A 14914-nucleotide genomic window follows, 5' to 3' on the forward strand; every position below is an offset into this window, starting at 1 on the left:
TGGCAACCATGTACTGTGGAAATAGTGTTCAGTGAACGTTGTTAATCTGGAACCTAGTCTTTGTCATTTTAAATTAAAGTTAGTAGCAGAAGATGGCTAATAACTACAATTTGCCACCTCGCTTCGTCGAGGAGAGGTCGTATGAAAGTTGGAAAAATTAACTTGGAATCTGGACACTTGATTATTTACTAATCTGGACGAGAAAAAGCAAGCACGTGCAAGTGGTATTATCCCTCCTTTGAGGATTTGAACAAGGATGACGGTATGATAAATTTAATCAGAGCACTGGTTTCTGTGTTTCTTAAAGAGAAAGACGGTGCCTACGAGGCATAATTCAAACTGACAGTTAACGTTAGAGACATTTCGGTTGCGTTGACGGACTACATAATTGATTTCGAATAGCGGTAGAAAAGGATGCGCAAGTACGACATGGTTCTCCTGGATGCAGCTTTCAAGTTGCTCGATCCTGCCTGGATGGTAAGGGTGATACGGTTGGCTTTGACTGCTTGTATTGTGCTGACTTCAGGCAATGAATTCTGGATAAGAGCGTCTGCTAAATGACTTAAATATAAAATGTAAATGTAATTCGGCACTAAAAATACTTTGGTGAAAAGTCGTCTCGCGACAATAACAGATGGAATGCAAGTGAGTGACGCAGCATGTTACACTGCGCGTCAGAGAAAAGGCGCCAACCAGTTACGTTCTCAAGATAACCAGACGAGGGCGCCATTGACCGGCACAAATCCACTGGACAGGTATGGATGGTGATCAAAATGTGCTATTTGTCAAAGCACTTACCATTGGGTTAAAGACTCTTCATAAAAATGAGCACGTTTAACTAACAGAGGAAAATGTAAACCGAGAGAGAGCAGTGCAACATTAACACTGCTTTCAAACAAATCTGCTTCTGAGATCTTTATAGTTGAATCCTTAGGATATGCTGTGAATGATACTGCATTTACACGCACAGTGTGTGGCACAAATGCCTTGAGGGCTATGTCATACAAAATATGATTGACACCAAACAGAGCTTTCAAATTTGAAGATGGGAGAATCGTCTTTCCTACCAAGAGAGTCAAGATACCAGCAAAAATTGGTCAGACTAATTTAAGTGTCACATTGAAACAGAGGTGGTCCCTACAGATATCCCCTTACTATTAAGCAAAGCTTCCCTCAAGAAGTCAGGGGCTGTACTTGACATAAAAATGACAAGGCAGTGATGTTTAAACAACCAGTGACCCTTGAACTTACTAGCTCAGGCCGCTGTTGTGTAAAAATTTTCGACAAAGACATCATACAGTCCATGTAAAAATGAAATTCTTACAGACACAGAGCTCATGGAGATTCTAATAGTCACAGAGAACAGGAACACAGGAAAAACTAGTATTGTTAAAACTTTGCAAAAAGTTTGGACATGCAACATTTGACAGACTTAAGAAATTACTCAGCGGTTCTGGGAATAATGATGATGTGAGTTTTTTTCCATTCTATGGCAGATTGTTAAGTTGTGAGACATGCCAGAATACAGCAAACCTAAGCCCAGACCAGCTGTTGGTTTGCCACTGGCTTCCAAGTACAATGAAACCGTGTCTGTAGATCTACACGAGCTAGAACCAAGTGTTTGGTACCTTCACATAATCAACCACTTCACACGCTTCAGTGTTGGAAGCATTTGTGAATATTAAGAAACCCAGTGAAATCGTCAAGCACTTCATTTATTCCTGGATAAGTATGCACGGCCCGCCCCAGAAATTGTACAGTGACAATGGAGGAGAATTCAGTAATAATTCAATAAGAAAAATGGCTGGAGAAATTACAACATGGATGTAAAGACAACTGCTGCATACAGTCCATGGAGCAATGGACTTCTGGAGAGACATAATTGAACACTCACAGAGATTATGCTGAAAGTGAAGCAAGAAGTGAAGAAAGACATTGTGACTGGAAAACAGCCCAAGAGTGGGCTTTGATGGCAAAATACTCTATGCACAATGTTCATGGCTACAGCCCATACCAACTAGTTTTTGGGCAGAACCCTAATTTTCCCTCTGTACTTGTTGACAAGATTTGATTTGAGATGCAGCAAGAAAAGCGTTTACTGAAGCAGAGTGTTCAGAGAGAATTCACAGGGCTCTGCGTAAACAGCTTTGACCCACCGATGAGAAGTACGGGACTGGAAACATAGTGTACTACAAACGAGTTGACTGGCAAGAGTGGAAAGGACCGGGAGTAGTCATTGACCAAGATGGTGTGGTGATATTTGTGAGGCACCATTGTCAGGGTGCAACACAAGATGGGTGAAAGTAAATGATCAAAAAAGATGGAGCAGCTGTTGCTGAGAATCAGCCTCCGACTACAAATTACAAAAAGGACATATTAACAGACACAAACCTACCAGATGTCGCATCCAGTGATATGGACACTGAAACTGACACAAGACATGGAGCAGAAACGGGTAATACTGCCTATGGGCAGTTTTGTTGCCGTGGAAAACTGTTTCATTCGCCCGTGTGGGCAAATAAAAACATCCATTTCGTTGGGAAAAGGGACCATCTTCACTCCATATAAATTAGTCAGCACTTATGTCACACACTAGCTGCTAGCTAACTGGTTAGCATTGACGAAGTCAGAATGGGCATGCACACTCCATTGTTATGTGATAGAGTCGATGGCTTTTGAATTAGGAATTAGAAATGACTACTACACTGAACAAAAATATAAATGCAACATGTAAAGTGTTTGTCCCATGTTCCATGAGCTGAAAAAAAAAGATCCCAGAAATGTTCCATACGCACATAAAGCTTATCTCAAATTTTGTGCACATTTGTTGACATCCCTGCCAGTTTTGTTGAGCAGGTGTTTCAATACCATGACAGAGGGTATCACGTCTGCTGCAGGTGCAGTTGATGATCTTATTTCTAGAGTTGTTCAAATGGAGCTAGCTAGTGTGTTCATGTTTCCAAGTTTCAAACATGTTCTCAAATGGCAGCATACAATATGACTTTCCTCAGTACGAAATCCTTGATGACCCACATTGCTGTCGGACTCCGCATGCTCATGGGGTTGATATTGCTGGTCCAGATGTGATGTAATTACTTTAAATCCGGTAGGGCAAAATCTAAAAAATAGTAATCCCCCCCCCCCCCCCCCTCTCAAAAGTGCACCAGTGCTCGACCAGTTGACGAAAGCCAACATCACCCACGACAGAGAACGGTTGATTGTCAAGGGCAATTAATTACATTATCTTGGCGTTAAAGGATTTTGCCTTTTAAGTTGTCTCTCTGAAATTTTCCTACTCTTTCAAATGACTGCTCGACTTGTTGACTGCTCGATCCATACAGCAGACATTGTGGGCTAGGTTAGGAATGCTGTGTTTCACATGTGGCGCAATTCTATGTGGCGTCATTACGTCATGTACCTACGTTATATGCAAGATGTTCTCATCTATCTGTGTTATATAGGTATGCATGTCAGCTTTGACATCGGTATTGCACATCAGCGTTAAACTAGACATCAGGCTGATACCGATATTGGCATTTTTAGCTAATATCGTCCGTTTCTGATATGTTCACTGATATATCGTGCATCCCTAGTTCCTGAGATGTTACACACTTCTCCAGGCCTTTTGAGATCTGCTCATCTGTACAGTGTGACTGCAATGATGACTACCTGGAACATTTGTGGATGCTTTGCATATTTTTTTATATATTTTTTTACAGATAATCTGATTTAAGCCTGGAGAAGTGTGTAACATCTTATCAACAATATAGCAATCTTCTGAGTTGCAGAGTGCAACTGCTAAATGGCTTAAATGCCACCTCACATTTGAGTTCCAAGTAATCTTGTTTTCTGTTCACTTGTAGAAGATTGCTAAAGCGTTTCAATGTCATTCCTGATGGGTCTCGTTCCCCTGCTCTGATGTTGCATACATCAACTAATTTTGCATGCCACGTCATCGACTGACAGATTGCTATAACATATATGTGGTTAAGGTGAAAACACACTGGTAAGAATGGGTGCGTTCAAGTGGATCACATTTGTCAAGTCAGGGCCCATCTTTGCCTTTCAAATTGTCCGACACGCACCTATATGTTGACTGCATGAACTTTACAAAATCATGTGATCAAAGGTCATGAAGTTTTGACTGCAGTCAATTAAAACAAATGGATGCCATATTTGACGTGCTCTCATTCATTGATTTTACAACGTACACACAGGATTTCAGTTTGAGAGTTAATGATATTGGGGTTGGAAACCCCATCCCAAAAAAATTAATAAACAACACTGCCATGTTGATCTAAACCTTGCTGTTGGAAAACCAGTTAGCTTTCGACTTTCGGCTGTTTGTTTTTTTTTTGCTACTAGTATAATGTTTTTGCCCACTCGGTTGTCAGTAGAGATTAGCCAATCAGAGAGCACAGACCTCTGCAAAAACAATTTAAAAAATAGGGCCTTTTCACTGTTTATTCCACACCTTTTTTCATAGGAATTGCTAACTAAAACAATTCAACTGGATAATAGCTACATCTTCTTTTGTAGAGCAAGGCTTTACAACTTGTACATCTGTTGGATAAGGGAGTTTCGTGTTTCAAGAAGCATTTTTGTTAAATTTGATCATGGGCACTTGCATATTAGTTCGCTAGCTGCAGCTAGTAACATTATTATTAAATCATCAGGAATTAGCAAAGACAGTACAATATGAAGATGGGTATAAACTGCTTCTTCAATAGAAATTCCTGGTGACGCTTGAAGGCGATGGCATGGCGACACAGGCTAGCTAAACCAACGAGTTTTACAACAAAACCGCTCAATTGTTCTATCTGTGGCTAAACTCATGCGTAGAAACAGGTCACTGAGTCTAAGTCGTCTCGAGACGAACTGCGCATGTGAGGCCATATCATCAAATTGTAAATGTGTCGGTTTGTCACTTTCACGAGGTTGGAGTAATATGTTCAACTATTTAAAAGCATATTCATTAGTTAATAAAAATCGGCTTCTTCTATAGAAATAAGTCCTGCCTCTCGCTAAATGGTAGAAAGCAGATTATTCAGTCGACATTCCTATTGGTCCTATGGCAACCATGTACAGTACATTCCGAAAGTATTTAGACCCCTTGATTTTTTTCCACATTTTGTTACATCACCGCCTTATTCTAAAATTGATTAAATAGCTTTTTTCCCCTCATCAATCTACACACAGTACACCATAATGACAGTGAAAACATATTTTTTTGAAATGTTGGTAATTTTATTATAAACAAAGATACCTTATTTACACAAGTATTCAGACCCTTTGCTATGAGACTCGAAATTGAGCTTGGGTGCATCCTGTTTCCATCGATCATTGTTTCTACAACTTGGAGTCCACCTGTGGTAAATTCAATTGTTTGGACATGATTTGGAAAGGCACACACCTTTCTAAATAAGATTCCACAGTTGACTGTGCATCTCAAAGCAAAAACTAAGCCATGAGGTCGAAGGAATTGTCCGTAGAGCTCTGAGACAGGATTGTGTCGAGCCACAGCTCTGGGGAAGGGTACCAAAAAATGTATGCTGAATTGAAGGTCCCCATGAACACAGTGGCCTCCATCATTCTTAAATGGAATCAGTTTGGAACCACCAAGACTCTTACTAGAGCTGGCCGCCCGGCCAAACTAAGCAATCAGGGGAGAAGGGCCTTGGTCAGGGAGGTGACCAAGAAACCGATGGTCACTCTGACAGTGCTCCAGAGTTACTCTATATAGATGGGATAACCTTCCAGAAGGACAACCATCTCTGCAGAACTCCACCAATCAGGCCTTAATGGTAGAGTGGCGAGACGGAAGCCACTCCTCAGTAAAAGGCACATAACAGCCCACTTGGAGTTTTCCAAAAAGGCACCCAAAGACTTTCAGACCACGAGAAACAAGATTCTCTGGTCTGATGAAACAAAGATTGAACTCTTTGGCCTGAATGCCAAGTGTCACATCTGGAGGAAACCTGGCACCAACCCTACGGTGAAGCATGGTGGTGGCATCATCATGCTATGGGGATAAAAATAAATGTAGGGAAATATGAACAGAGCAAAGTACAGAGAGATCCTTGATGAAAACCTGCTCCAGCGCACTCCGGACCTCAGACTGGTTTAACTTACAACAGGAAAACAACCCTAAGCACATAGCCAAGACAACGCATGAGTGGCTTCGGGACAAGTCTCTGAATGCCCTTGAGTGGCCCGGACTTGAACCCGATCAAACATCTTTGGAGAGACCTGAAAATAGCTGTGCAGCGACGCTCCCCATCTGACCGGACAGAGTTTGAGAGTTTCTGCAGACGAATGAGAGAAACACAGGTGTGCCAAGCTTGTAGCGTCATACCCTAGACTCAAGTCTGTAATCGCTGCCTAAGGTGCTTCAACAAAGTACTGAGTAATAGGTCTGAATACTTATGTAAATGTGATTTTTTTTCATTTTTTATTTTAATAGATTTGCACTAGAAAATTACCTGTTTTTGCTTTCTCATTGTGTCTAGATTGAGGGAATTTTAAGGCTGTAACGTAACAAAATGTTGAAAAAGTCAAGGAGTCTGAATATTTTCCGAATGCACTGTATAATGAAGTGGCAGCCTCATTCATTTAGCCGTTAGATTCAGTTAGTCATAGTACACAACGTTTTATCACTGCGTTCTCTACCAGAAAGTTTGTTGTCCCTCTTTCCATGTCACATGGGTTGATACTACATTGCTTTGTTTTAATTTGTAAAGCCCTTTAACAAAAAGTCCCACAATACTTAACATCATTACTAAACATCATTACTAGACATGTTACCACAACAGGTCTCAGGGATGGCTAACACTGGAAACGTATTTGGTCTCTACTGTTAGGTAAATCAGCTTTTAGTTTTCTTTCACCTTATTTGTGGAACAATCTTCAACATGTTATTAAATGTGATGTTCTGGTGCCTCTAGGACAATTCAGAAAGCTGATTGAGGATCTTATTACTGATGTTTGTTTTTTATGATCATGTTATTGTTTCTGCTTGCATTCTGTATTAATATATTGATGTGTGTATTTTCTGTAAAATAGACCTTGGTCTCAGTATGACTCCCTGATGAAATAAAGGTTAAATTAATAGAAATACAATCTGGCTAGTTATTTTAAAAAAGGGCTTTGTACAACAGTAGCCGCATTAGCGCAACTAGTTTGTTAACATTGGCTGGTTACTAGTGATAAGTCTTTCGCGCATTCGAATATTGGGAATCGCATCCGTGAAAGATCCATTTATTTGCCTTCATGATTTGCATACTGCTACCAAAGACAGTACAGTATGAAGATATGCAGAAACTGTTTTTCCCTAAATGAATCCCAGATAACGCTTGTAGGCGATGTCATGAAGACGTTGGCTAGCTAAACTCATGTGCAGACCTAATTTCGTGTTTCTAACGGTCATCTCGCGCCGAACTGCGCATGTGTCAAATCAAAGGCACTCCGATATAGTTGTTTTTGCTGAAAATAAAGGCGTGTTAGGTTATCACTCATGAGGTTGGGGTAATAACATATTCAACTACTTAAGACATTGGCTTGAATCCAGGTTGTGACTTTGGATTTCGAGAAAGTTAACTAAGGAACTATTTTTCACTTCTCATTGACTCCTCAAACCCCGGACTGGTCTGTTTCGCGAACGTTCCAGGAAGTCTCGCGATGCGCATCTGGGTTTAGAAACAGCTGCTACTACTTTGAGCTTCAAACAACTATCTGCAAATACATTACAAAATAGTTCTCTGAAGACAGTAAATAATACATATTGCTGGCTATCTAACAAACATTTTATTTTAAGGTGCATATCACAAGCTGACATGCTGGTAGCCTACTGTTCGGGCTTTACAATAGATGTGCATTTTCTTCGTGTTTCCAGGTCGATTTTCAAGCATTTTGAATGAGGAGCTCTTTTAGGTGAACAAAGCCAAATGATGCGGCTACATATGTGGCTGACCGAAAAGACTCAGAACAAAAATATTTATAACTAAACCAAGATAGACCACAGCCTGTCGTTTCCAGTGGGATCAAATCAGTCATAAGTGGGCATAACAAGCAAGGAGGGGGGCAGAGGCAAGCATGGGCCAGTAAAATCCTATTGGCGCGATGTAGCACATATTTGCATATTTTCTTTAGTTTTTCTTTAGAGAAGGCCTACCCTGAAGTGTGCGTGTGCAATAACTCAATTCACCCTTGCGCTCCTAAACAACGCAGAGTAAAATCCACAAAACTTTGCCCAATGTTTAAGAGATTTTGGTAACCGAAACTGTATTGAGATCAAATGTTTCATCGATGAGAAAGTTAGCATAATATTGGCCAAAATGCAACGAGCTTCTCATCTACTCCTGGTCATGAGTGGAACCGCCAACCGGATGCTTCACACTTCAATACATTGGCTAATTCTTCTGGCTACCACTAGCGTTACGCCGAGGGACATTCCCAATAAAGCTTAAGAAAACGATGCTACTGCCACCTTCTGGTTTGGACTATTTTAACAAGGCTGACGGACAGTGGTCTGGAAGAAAAAAAAGTTTGACTACCAACACTGTTGGTATGTGCTAAATAGATAGTTTAGATGTGCTAAATATTCTCGGCCGCCAAACGTTCGATGTACCGGTGAACGTCAAACGTACCGGTGTCCTGAGCCTTCAGCTGATACGTAAAATACCTATGGAGGCGTTGTAAGATCTGGCAGGCGACAGCAACGCCTGGGCAGAGGAACGCGCCCAAAATCTGCGCAGGACGACTGCACTTATTTTGGAACGCGCCCAATTCCTTACCACGACGCTACGTGTACGTTCAAGGGGGAGGGGCACGTAAACAGAATTCTAAACAAAGGAGAGCGAATCCGTTTTTATTTCAACATCTTTGTAGAGAGTCGAAAGGTAAGAATATTAATAATTGTACATGATTAGTTCCTGCAAAAAGTGTTTGACGATAGAGGTCTGGCAAAAATGCATGCACCGTTTTCTCCTTTGCCAATGCAATTTCGATGCATTTACCATCAGCTCTTTGCAGCGCCATTACTGTGTAGGGTAAATGAACAAAATGGCCATATTATTACTGAGGACGTGCATCTTCCTAGTTATGAATTTTTGCCAAAACTTCATACACACTCCTTATTTATTTTGATTTTGATTTATTCTGGTCGATAATGTACTTTTGCAAAGGGCAGTAACTTGCATTTGATGAGTGCACAGGCCATGATTAATGTTGCCGCGCACATGGATATCAGAAGCAGTGGGTGACTTTTACGACTGCATGATGTTACCATTGGGTCTTGCTAAGTTGCTTTGTATCAAACTGTATTGTGATTTTAATAATAGAGTTAATAACTTATCTGAACATGCAAAGGAAATGTTTTAATTCCTATCTCTGGTCACCAGTTTGGAGTCATGCCTATACGTCGTGCAGCTAGGACACCACCCCAGGAGATGCCCCCCTCGGCTGCACCAGAGGGAGGTGAGTTCAATAATCTCAACATGAACAGGAACTCTATGGTGTTCATATCAAAGATGTATATAAACCCTGGATTGCTGATGCTATGTACTGGCATTTGAGAGGTTTGAAGCAAATGGTGGACCATATTGGGGCTCCACAGTAGTGGAAACGGTACAATTTGGTCATCTCTAAAATAAAATAAAAACTCACATGCACCATAATGCTTACTTATTATATTACGTGAGCTAAACATAGAAAAATATAAAGTATATGTGTTTTAAGATTACTAATGTTACTGCCCCCACTACTGGGGATTGGCAATGTCTGTAATAGAATAAATGTGGCAAAAATTAATGTTGACAATAATACATTTTATTGCTATGGCTTCCAAACTATTATTTACAATTGTGGGGGAGTGCCATGATGGAGTCAAGGTGGCTTCAACACAGCGCCCCCATGTGTCATCTAGTGTGTGTGATTGATAGATAGATAAATAGATCTATATATATCATTGGTTCATATTTACCCAGCATTGACAGGCTAGGGGTGAATATGGTAACCACTTGGCAGGACCTGGTTCTTTCCCCCAATTGAGTCCCATTTGTCATAGTCACTTATCGAATCCTTTCATATTAGTGGTTTAAGAGTGGAATCGGACTTCCCAAATATTTGACAATGTTCTGAGTTCTTGTTGAGTGGTATGTGAATAAAGCATGACATCTGCTTGCTGAATTAACCTATTCAAACTTGTCGTTCTCCCTCCCCCACATCTCTCCAGAGCCTGATGCCAGTTCTGAGGAGTCTGCCTCTGTTGAGGAGGAGCAGGAGATGGCATCCGCTGCCCTAGTAGCCAAGGAGGGGGAGGGCACAGGTGAAGGAGAGACTAAAGAGAATGGTGAGAAACCTGAGGGAGAGAAAGGTGATGAATCGACTGGAGAGAAGACTGCTGAGGGGGAAGAGTCTGAGAAGAAAGAGTGAGTTGCTTGTGCTCATACCCTGTGGTTGTTGCTTCCATATTGGTGCAGATAAATGTTTAATTGCTCTTTGTTTTGTTGGTTGGTTGCAGAGAGAAGGATGGTGTGAAAGAGAAAGTGAAGAAGCCAGTGAAAAGGGCCATTCCCGCCTGGGCAACCATGTCTGCCAGCAAACGTGCAACGCTCACTAATAAGAGCACCTCCACCATGCAGCTGCCTAAGATGGACGACATCCTCATCGAGGCCATTGAGGTCTGTACACCACAAAACACTTACCTTTGTATTATGTAGTTCTCCCTTATTCCCCACGAATGCAACCCCTGCAACTCATCATATTTCCTCTGCAGTCCTGCAAGGAGAGAACTGGGGCCTCAGCCCATTCTGTCATGAAGTACATTGTGAAGAAATACCCTAACCTAGAGAAGAGGAAATTCCTCCTTAAGAAGGCTCTAAAGAGGCAGCTGGAGAAGGGCACCGTCAAACAGGTGAGGAGTCCTTATCACGGACCAAAGCTTACCATGTATTAACATGAATTGCAAATGGTAGGCAGCAGTCTTGGTGTTTTTGATCTGTGGGTTACTTGTTGTGGTGCCCTATATCCTGTTTGTCTGGTGGTTTACCCGCCTGCGTACTACTGTTGCTTTACCTTTTTATTCACTCTCACAGCTAAAGGGTAAAGGCCTTTCTGGGAGCTTTACCATTGGGAAGCAGTCCTCTAATAAACCAACTGCAAAAGGGGTAGGTCATTTTCAGTCGCCGATCTACAAACTTCAACACTAACAATTACAATTGACTATTATGTGATTGTTCCATTGGCTTTGAGTAGGCAGAGTTTGGATAATATATGCCATTTAGCAGACACTTATGTGAAATCATGCTTGCATACTTTTTTTTTTTTTTTTTTACTGGAACTGAACCCACTATCCTGGCGTTGCCAGCGCCATGCTCTACCAACTGAGCTACAGAGCACCACTTTGTTTGACAGTGATTCTGATTGTGATGGTTTGGTGCTAGAAGCCGATCGTCGTGGCACCTGGGTTGAAGGCAGAGACCCTTGGGGATGCTCTGCCCCTGATCATCACACGGCTATGTGAGCCCAAAGAGGCGTCTTATATCCTGATCAAGAAATATGTGGAGCAGCACTTCCCTCAACTCAACGTGGAGCATAGGTAAATACCTGTTTTATTGTTATATTGGGATGGGTGGGGTCTCTTATTCTGTTTGGAGTACGTAAACACATGCTAACTTACAGTATTACTTGACATAGCAATGCAACCCTGTGCACAAGCCAAATCTACAGAATGTTTAATGCAGTACCTTTGAACTATGGGATGTTCGTGGAGGTTAAATAGAATTTCCAATGCAGTCACTATTTCATTCCTAGGCCAGATATCCTAAAGAGTGCCCTGGTGAGAGCTGTGGACAAGGGTCATCTGGAGCAGATCACTGGAAAAGGTGCCTCTGGAACATTTCAGGTTAGCCTTATACTAAGGGAATGCACAATTCAGTGTACTTCATGAAGTCTGATGTTGGATCTCTGTTGTATGAAGTGTTTATCTCAGCCCCTCTTACACTCTTACAGCTGAAGCGGGAAGGGGGCAAGTTCCTGCTTAAAGGCGGGCCCCTGGAGGACGCTATCATGACAGCCATTGTGGCAATGAACGAACCCAAGACTTGCAGCACCACCACACTCCGCAAATTCCTGTTAGAGACAAACCAGGACAGCATGGAGTACCGTGTGGGTAAGACCTGCTCCCTGACTCTCTTAAGAGAAACACTGCTTTGGCAAGATGTGAATACCTACCTGCAACTGCAGGAGCGATCTCATTAGCTAGGTTAAATCAGAGATGTAAAGATGCTTTATTGACCCCAGGCACTTCTCTTCCCTCAGTGAACAACCTGAAGAGGACCCTGCAGAAGTGCAAAATGATGGGCTGGATGGATCAGATCACTGGGAATGGGCTAAACGGAACCTACCAGCTCTGCTACCCTTACTACCCCAGGTAGAACACCACTATAGGAAGGTTACTATGTGATGTACATTGCTACCCTCTGTACATCATTGCATTGCTGCTATGCGACGTATATTGCTACCCTCTGTACATCGTTGCATTGCTACTATGTGACGTATATTGTTGCCCTCTACATCATTGCATTGCATGTGCTATACCAGGAACAGTATTTCCTGAAGTTCACTCACCTGGAACCGAAAGGTTAAAGATCAGACTGTCTCTTCTTATTCCACAGCCCAGCCATTCTGTTCCCTGAAAAACAGAACGTGAAGGAGCAGAAAGTGGCGGAGAAGGATAAACGCAGAAAGGGGGTTGACTTGTCTGATGAGGACTCTGATGAGGAGGAAGAGGACTCGTCCGAGGAAGAGGAGTCAGATGATGAACCCCCTCCTAAGAGGTGAGTCGAAGGTCAAGTGGATAAAATCCAATGAGAATATTTTGATTGATATTGTCATACATAGCAGTGAACCATTTGAAACTCACTAACAGTGTATTTGTTCAATACGATCCTTAGGAAAGCTGGGAAGAGGCCACCGCCTAAAGCGCGTCGTCCCCCCCCCAGCAAGAAGTCTCGGCCGGCAAGTCAGTCAAGGGCTAAGGGCAAAAAAAGAGCTGCCCCAGCCAAGAGGTCTGCACCCCCAGCCAAGAAGTCTGCACCCCCAGCCAAGAAGTCTGCACCCCCAGCCAAGAAGTCTGCACCCCCAGCCAAGAAGTCTGCACCCCCAGCCAAGAAGTCTGCACCCCCAGTCTGCACCCCCAGCCAAGAGGTCTGCACCCCCAGCCAAGAGGTCTGCACCCCCAGCCAAGAGGTCTGCACCCCCAGCCAAGAGGTCTGCACCCCCAGCCAAGAGGTCCCCCCCAGCCAAGAGGTCTGCACCCCCAGCCAAGAGGTCTGCACCCCCACCAGTGAAGGTATCCCCACCAGTCAAGGCACCCCCACCAGTCAAGAAAGCTGCACCTGCGAGCAAGCCCAAAACGCCCATCATCAAAAAGCTGATGAGCAAGGCATCTAAGCGGCCAACGCCCAAAAAGTCACCTCCTGCAAAGAAGGCAGCAGCCAATTCTGCAGTGAAGGCCAAGCCAGCAGCTCGCAAGTCCCTGAGGGGGAAGAAGTGAGTTTACTATTGCCCAGCAGTGGAAGTTTAACTGTAGCTCTGAAGACAGTGGTGCTCTGCCTCTCTCCATGCTCTCTTTCGCATCATTGTTTTCCTCCAGTTTGGGGCTATAGAATTATTTTCTCTGTAGGATTGGGATGTGGCAGTTATTAGTTCATGTCAATTTACTGTACTTGGGAACTGTTCTATTTCTGTGAACCCAACTTTTAATCTCCATTGTGTAGAATGGCCTCTTAAAATATGTAAAACTGCCTAGGTAAAGAATTGTGAAATTTCCATCACTACTTTTATTTCCCTCACACACTTAATTTTGATAATGTATAGGCAGAGATCCAGAATCAGTGACTTTTACTTTTTTAATTTTGTCCCAGTCCACTCTACCATGTTTTACCTGGACACATTCCTTTTATCAAATAATTTGTTTAGCATTTTGGAAACTTTCTTCCTCTACAACATTTTTGATTTCTCTACATTTAATCTGGAGTGAACTCATCTTAAAGGATATTGAGATTTATGTTATTAAGTGAATTTGAGAGCATAATGACAGACAACTTTTCATGTAATGAATTATTGTTTATTACGAATTCTGTTATTTAAATGATCGTATGAGTGAAACATATCCATCGCTGGGCCTGTGGTTAAAATACTTAATTTGATTGGAGACTAACTGATCAGGAAGCACTGTTTGTCATTGATTTTCAGTACTACTGCATAGTATTAGGGGATTTTTTTGTGTGTGTAAACAAACAAGCTAATCAAAGTGAATTGGTTGTGTACTATAAAGCGAAAAAGAAAACAGACCAATACAATCTTCTACGTTCTGTGTAATAGTGAAAGATTGTGAATAACACACTTTGTTTTGAAGGAGCGTAGCTCATACCCTGCATGCATGCGTGTACTCTTTATGTTATGCTTTTTCCCAAGTCATTATTAAAATGGCTATATTTGTACTTCCTTCATTCTGTCATGGTCTCAAGGGGAGACAAACACGAAACAGTGTGTCTGCTGTTGGAGCTGAAGTATATATTTTAAATACTACACAATACAAATCCATAATGTCAATTTGGTTCACTCATGAATAAAGTGCTGGATAGTTTGAGTAAAGGGTTATTAAATAGACTAGAACGTTACAATTTATTAGGCCTATGTCCATACAGTTTATAAATCATTAAGTGGATCCTCATTCAGAGAGATGCAACAACTGTTTACTTTGCAAATGTTGAGCATGTTGATGAACAAGGGGGAAATTATGAAATTAACATACATTTAAATTCAGGATGGATGGGCTGCTGCAAAACAGTGAAGGGTGTATTAATCATTAGTTAAAACTAGTGTCTTTCAGACAACTGCAGGTATGTCA

The 14914-nt window shown here is 42.0% G+C and overlaps 1 protein-coding gene across 5 annotated transcripts; it reads left to right on the forward strand.

The window, feature by feature from the left end:
- The first annotated feature begins 18 nt into the window (after positions 1–18).
- On the forward strand, positions 19–14504 carry LOC124031391 (heterochromatin protein 1-binding protein 3-like). 5 transcript variants are annotated; one of them, XM_046342570.1, is made up of 14 exons: positions 20–477; positions 9399–9474; positions 10232–10427; positions 10520–10679; positions 10775–10912; positions 11094–11165; positions 11442–11596; positions 11812–11902; positions 12010–12169; positions 12319–12430; positions 12675–12836; positions 12954–13172; positions 13207–13290; positions 13330–14504. In XM_046342570.1, the coding sequence occupies exons 1-14, from the start codon at positions 415–417 to the stop codon at positions 13553–13555; spliced, it is 1914 nt and encodes a 637-aa protein (XP_046198526.1). In that variant the 5' UTR covers positions 20–414; the 3' UTR covers positions 13556–14504. The 5 variants fall into 5 exon arrangements, with proteins under 5 accessions (XP_046198525.1, XP_046198526.1, XP_046198524.1 ...); XM_046342569.1 differs by having other exon boundaries at positions 19–477; positions 11445–11596; positions 13207–14504; XM_046342568.1 differs by having other exon boundaries at positions 13207–14504.
- The last annotated feature ends 410 nt before the right edge of the window (positions 14505–14914 follow it).

Source organism: Oncorhynchus gorbuscha, linkage group LG03, assembly GCF_021184085.1.
Source record: "Oncorhynchus gorbuscha isolate QuinsamMale2020 ecotype Even-year linkage group LG03, OgorEven_v1.0, whole genome shotgun sequence".
NCBI lineage: Eukaryota > Metazoa > Chordata > Actinopteri > Salmoniformes > Salmonidae > Oncorhynchus > Oncorhynchus gorbuscha.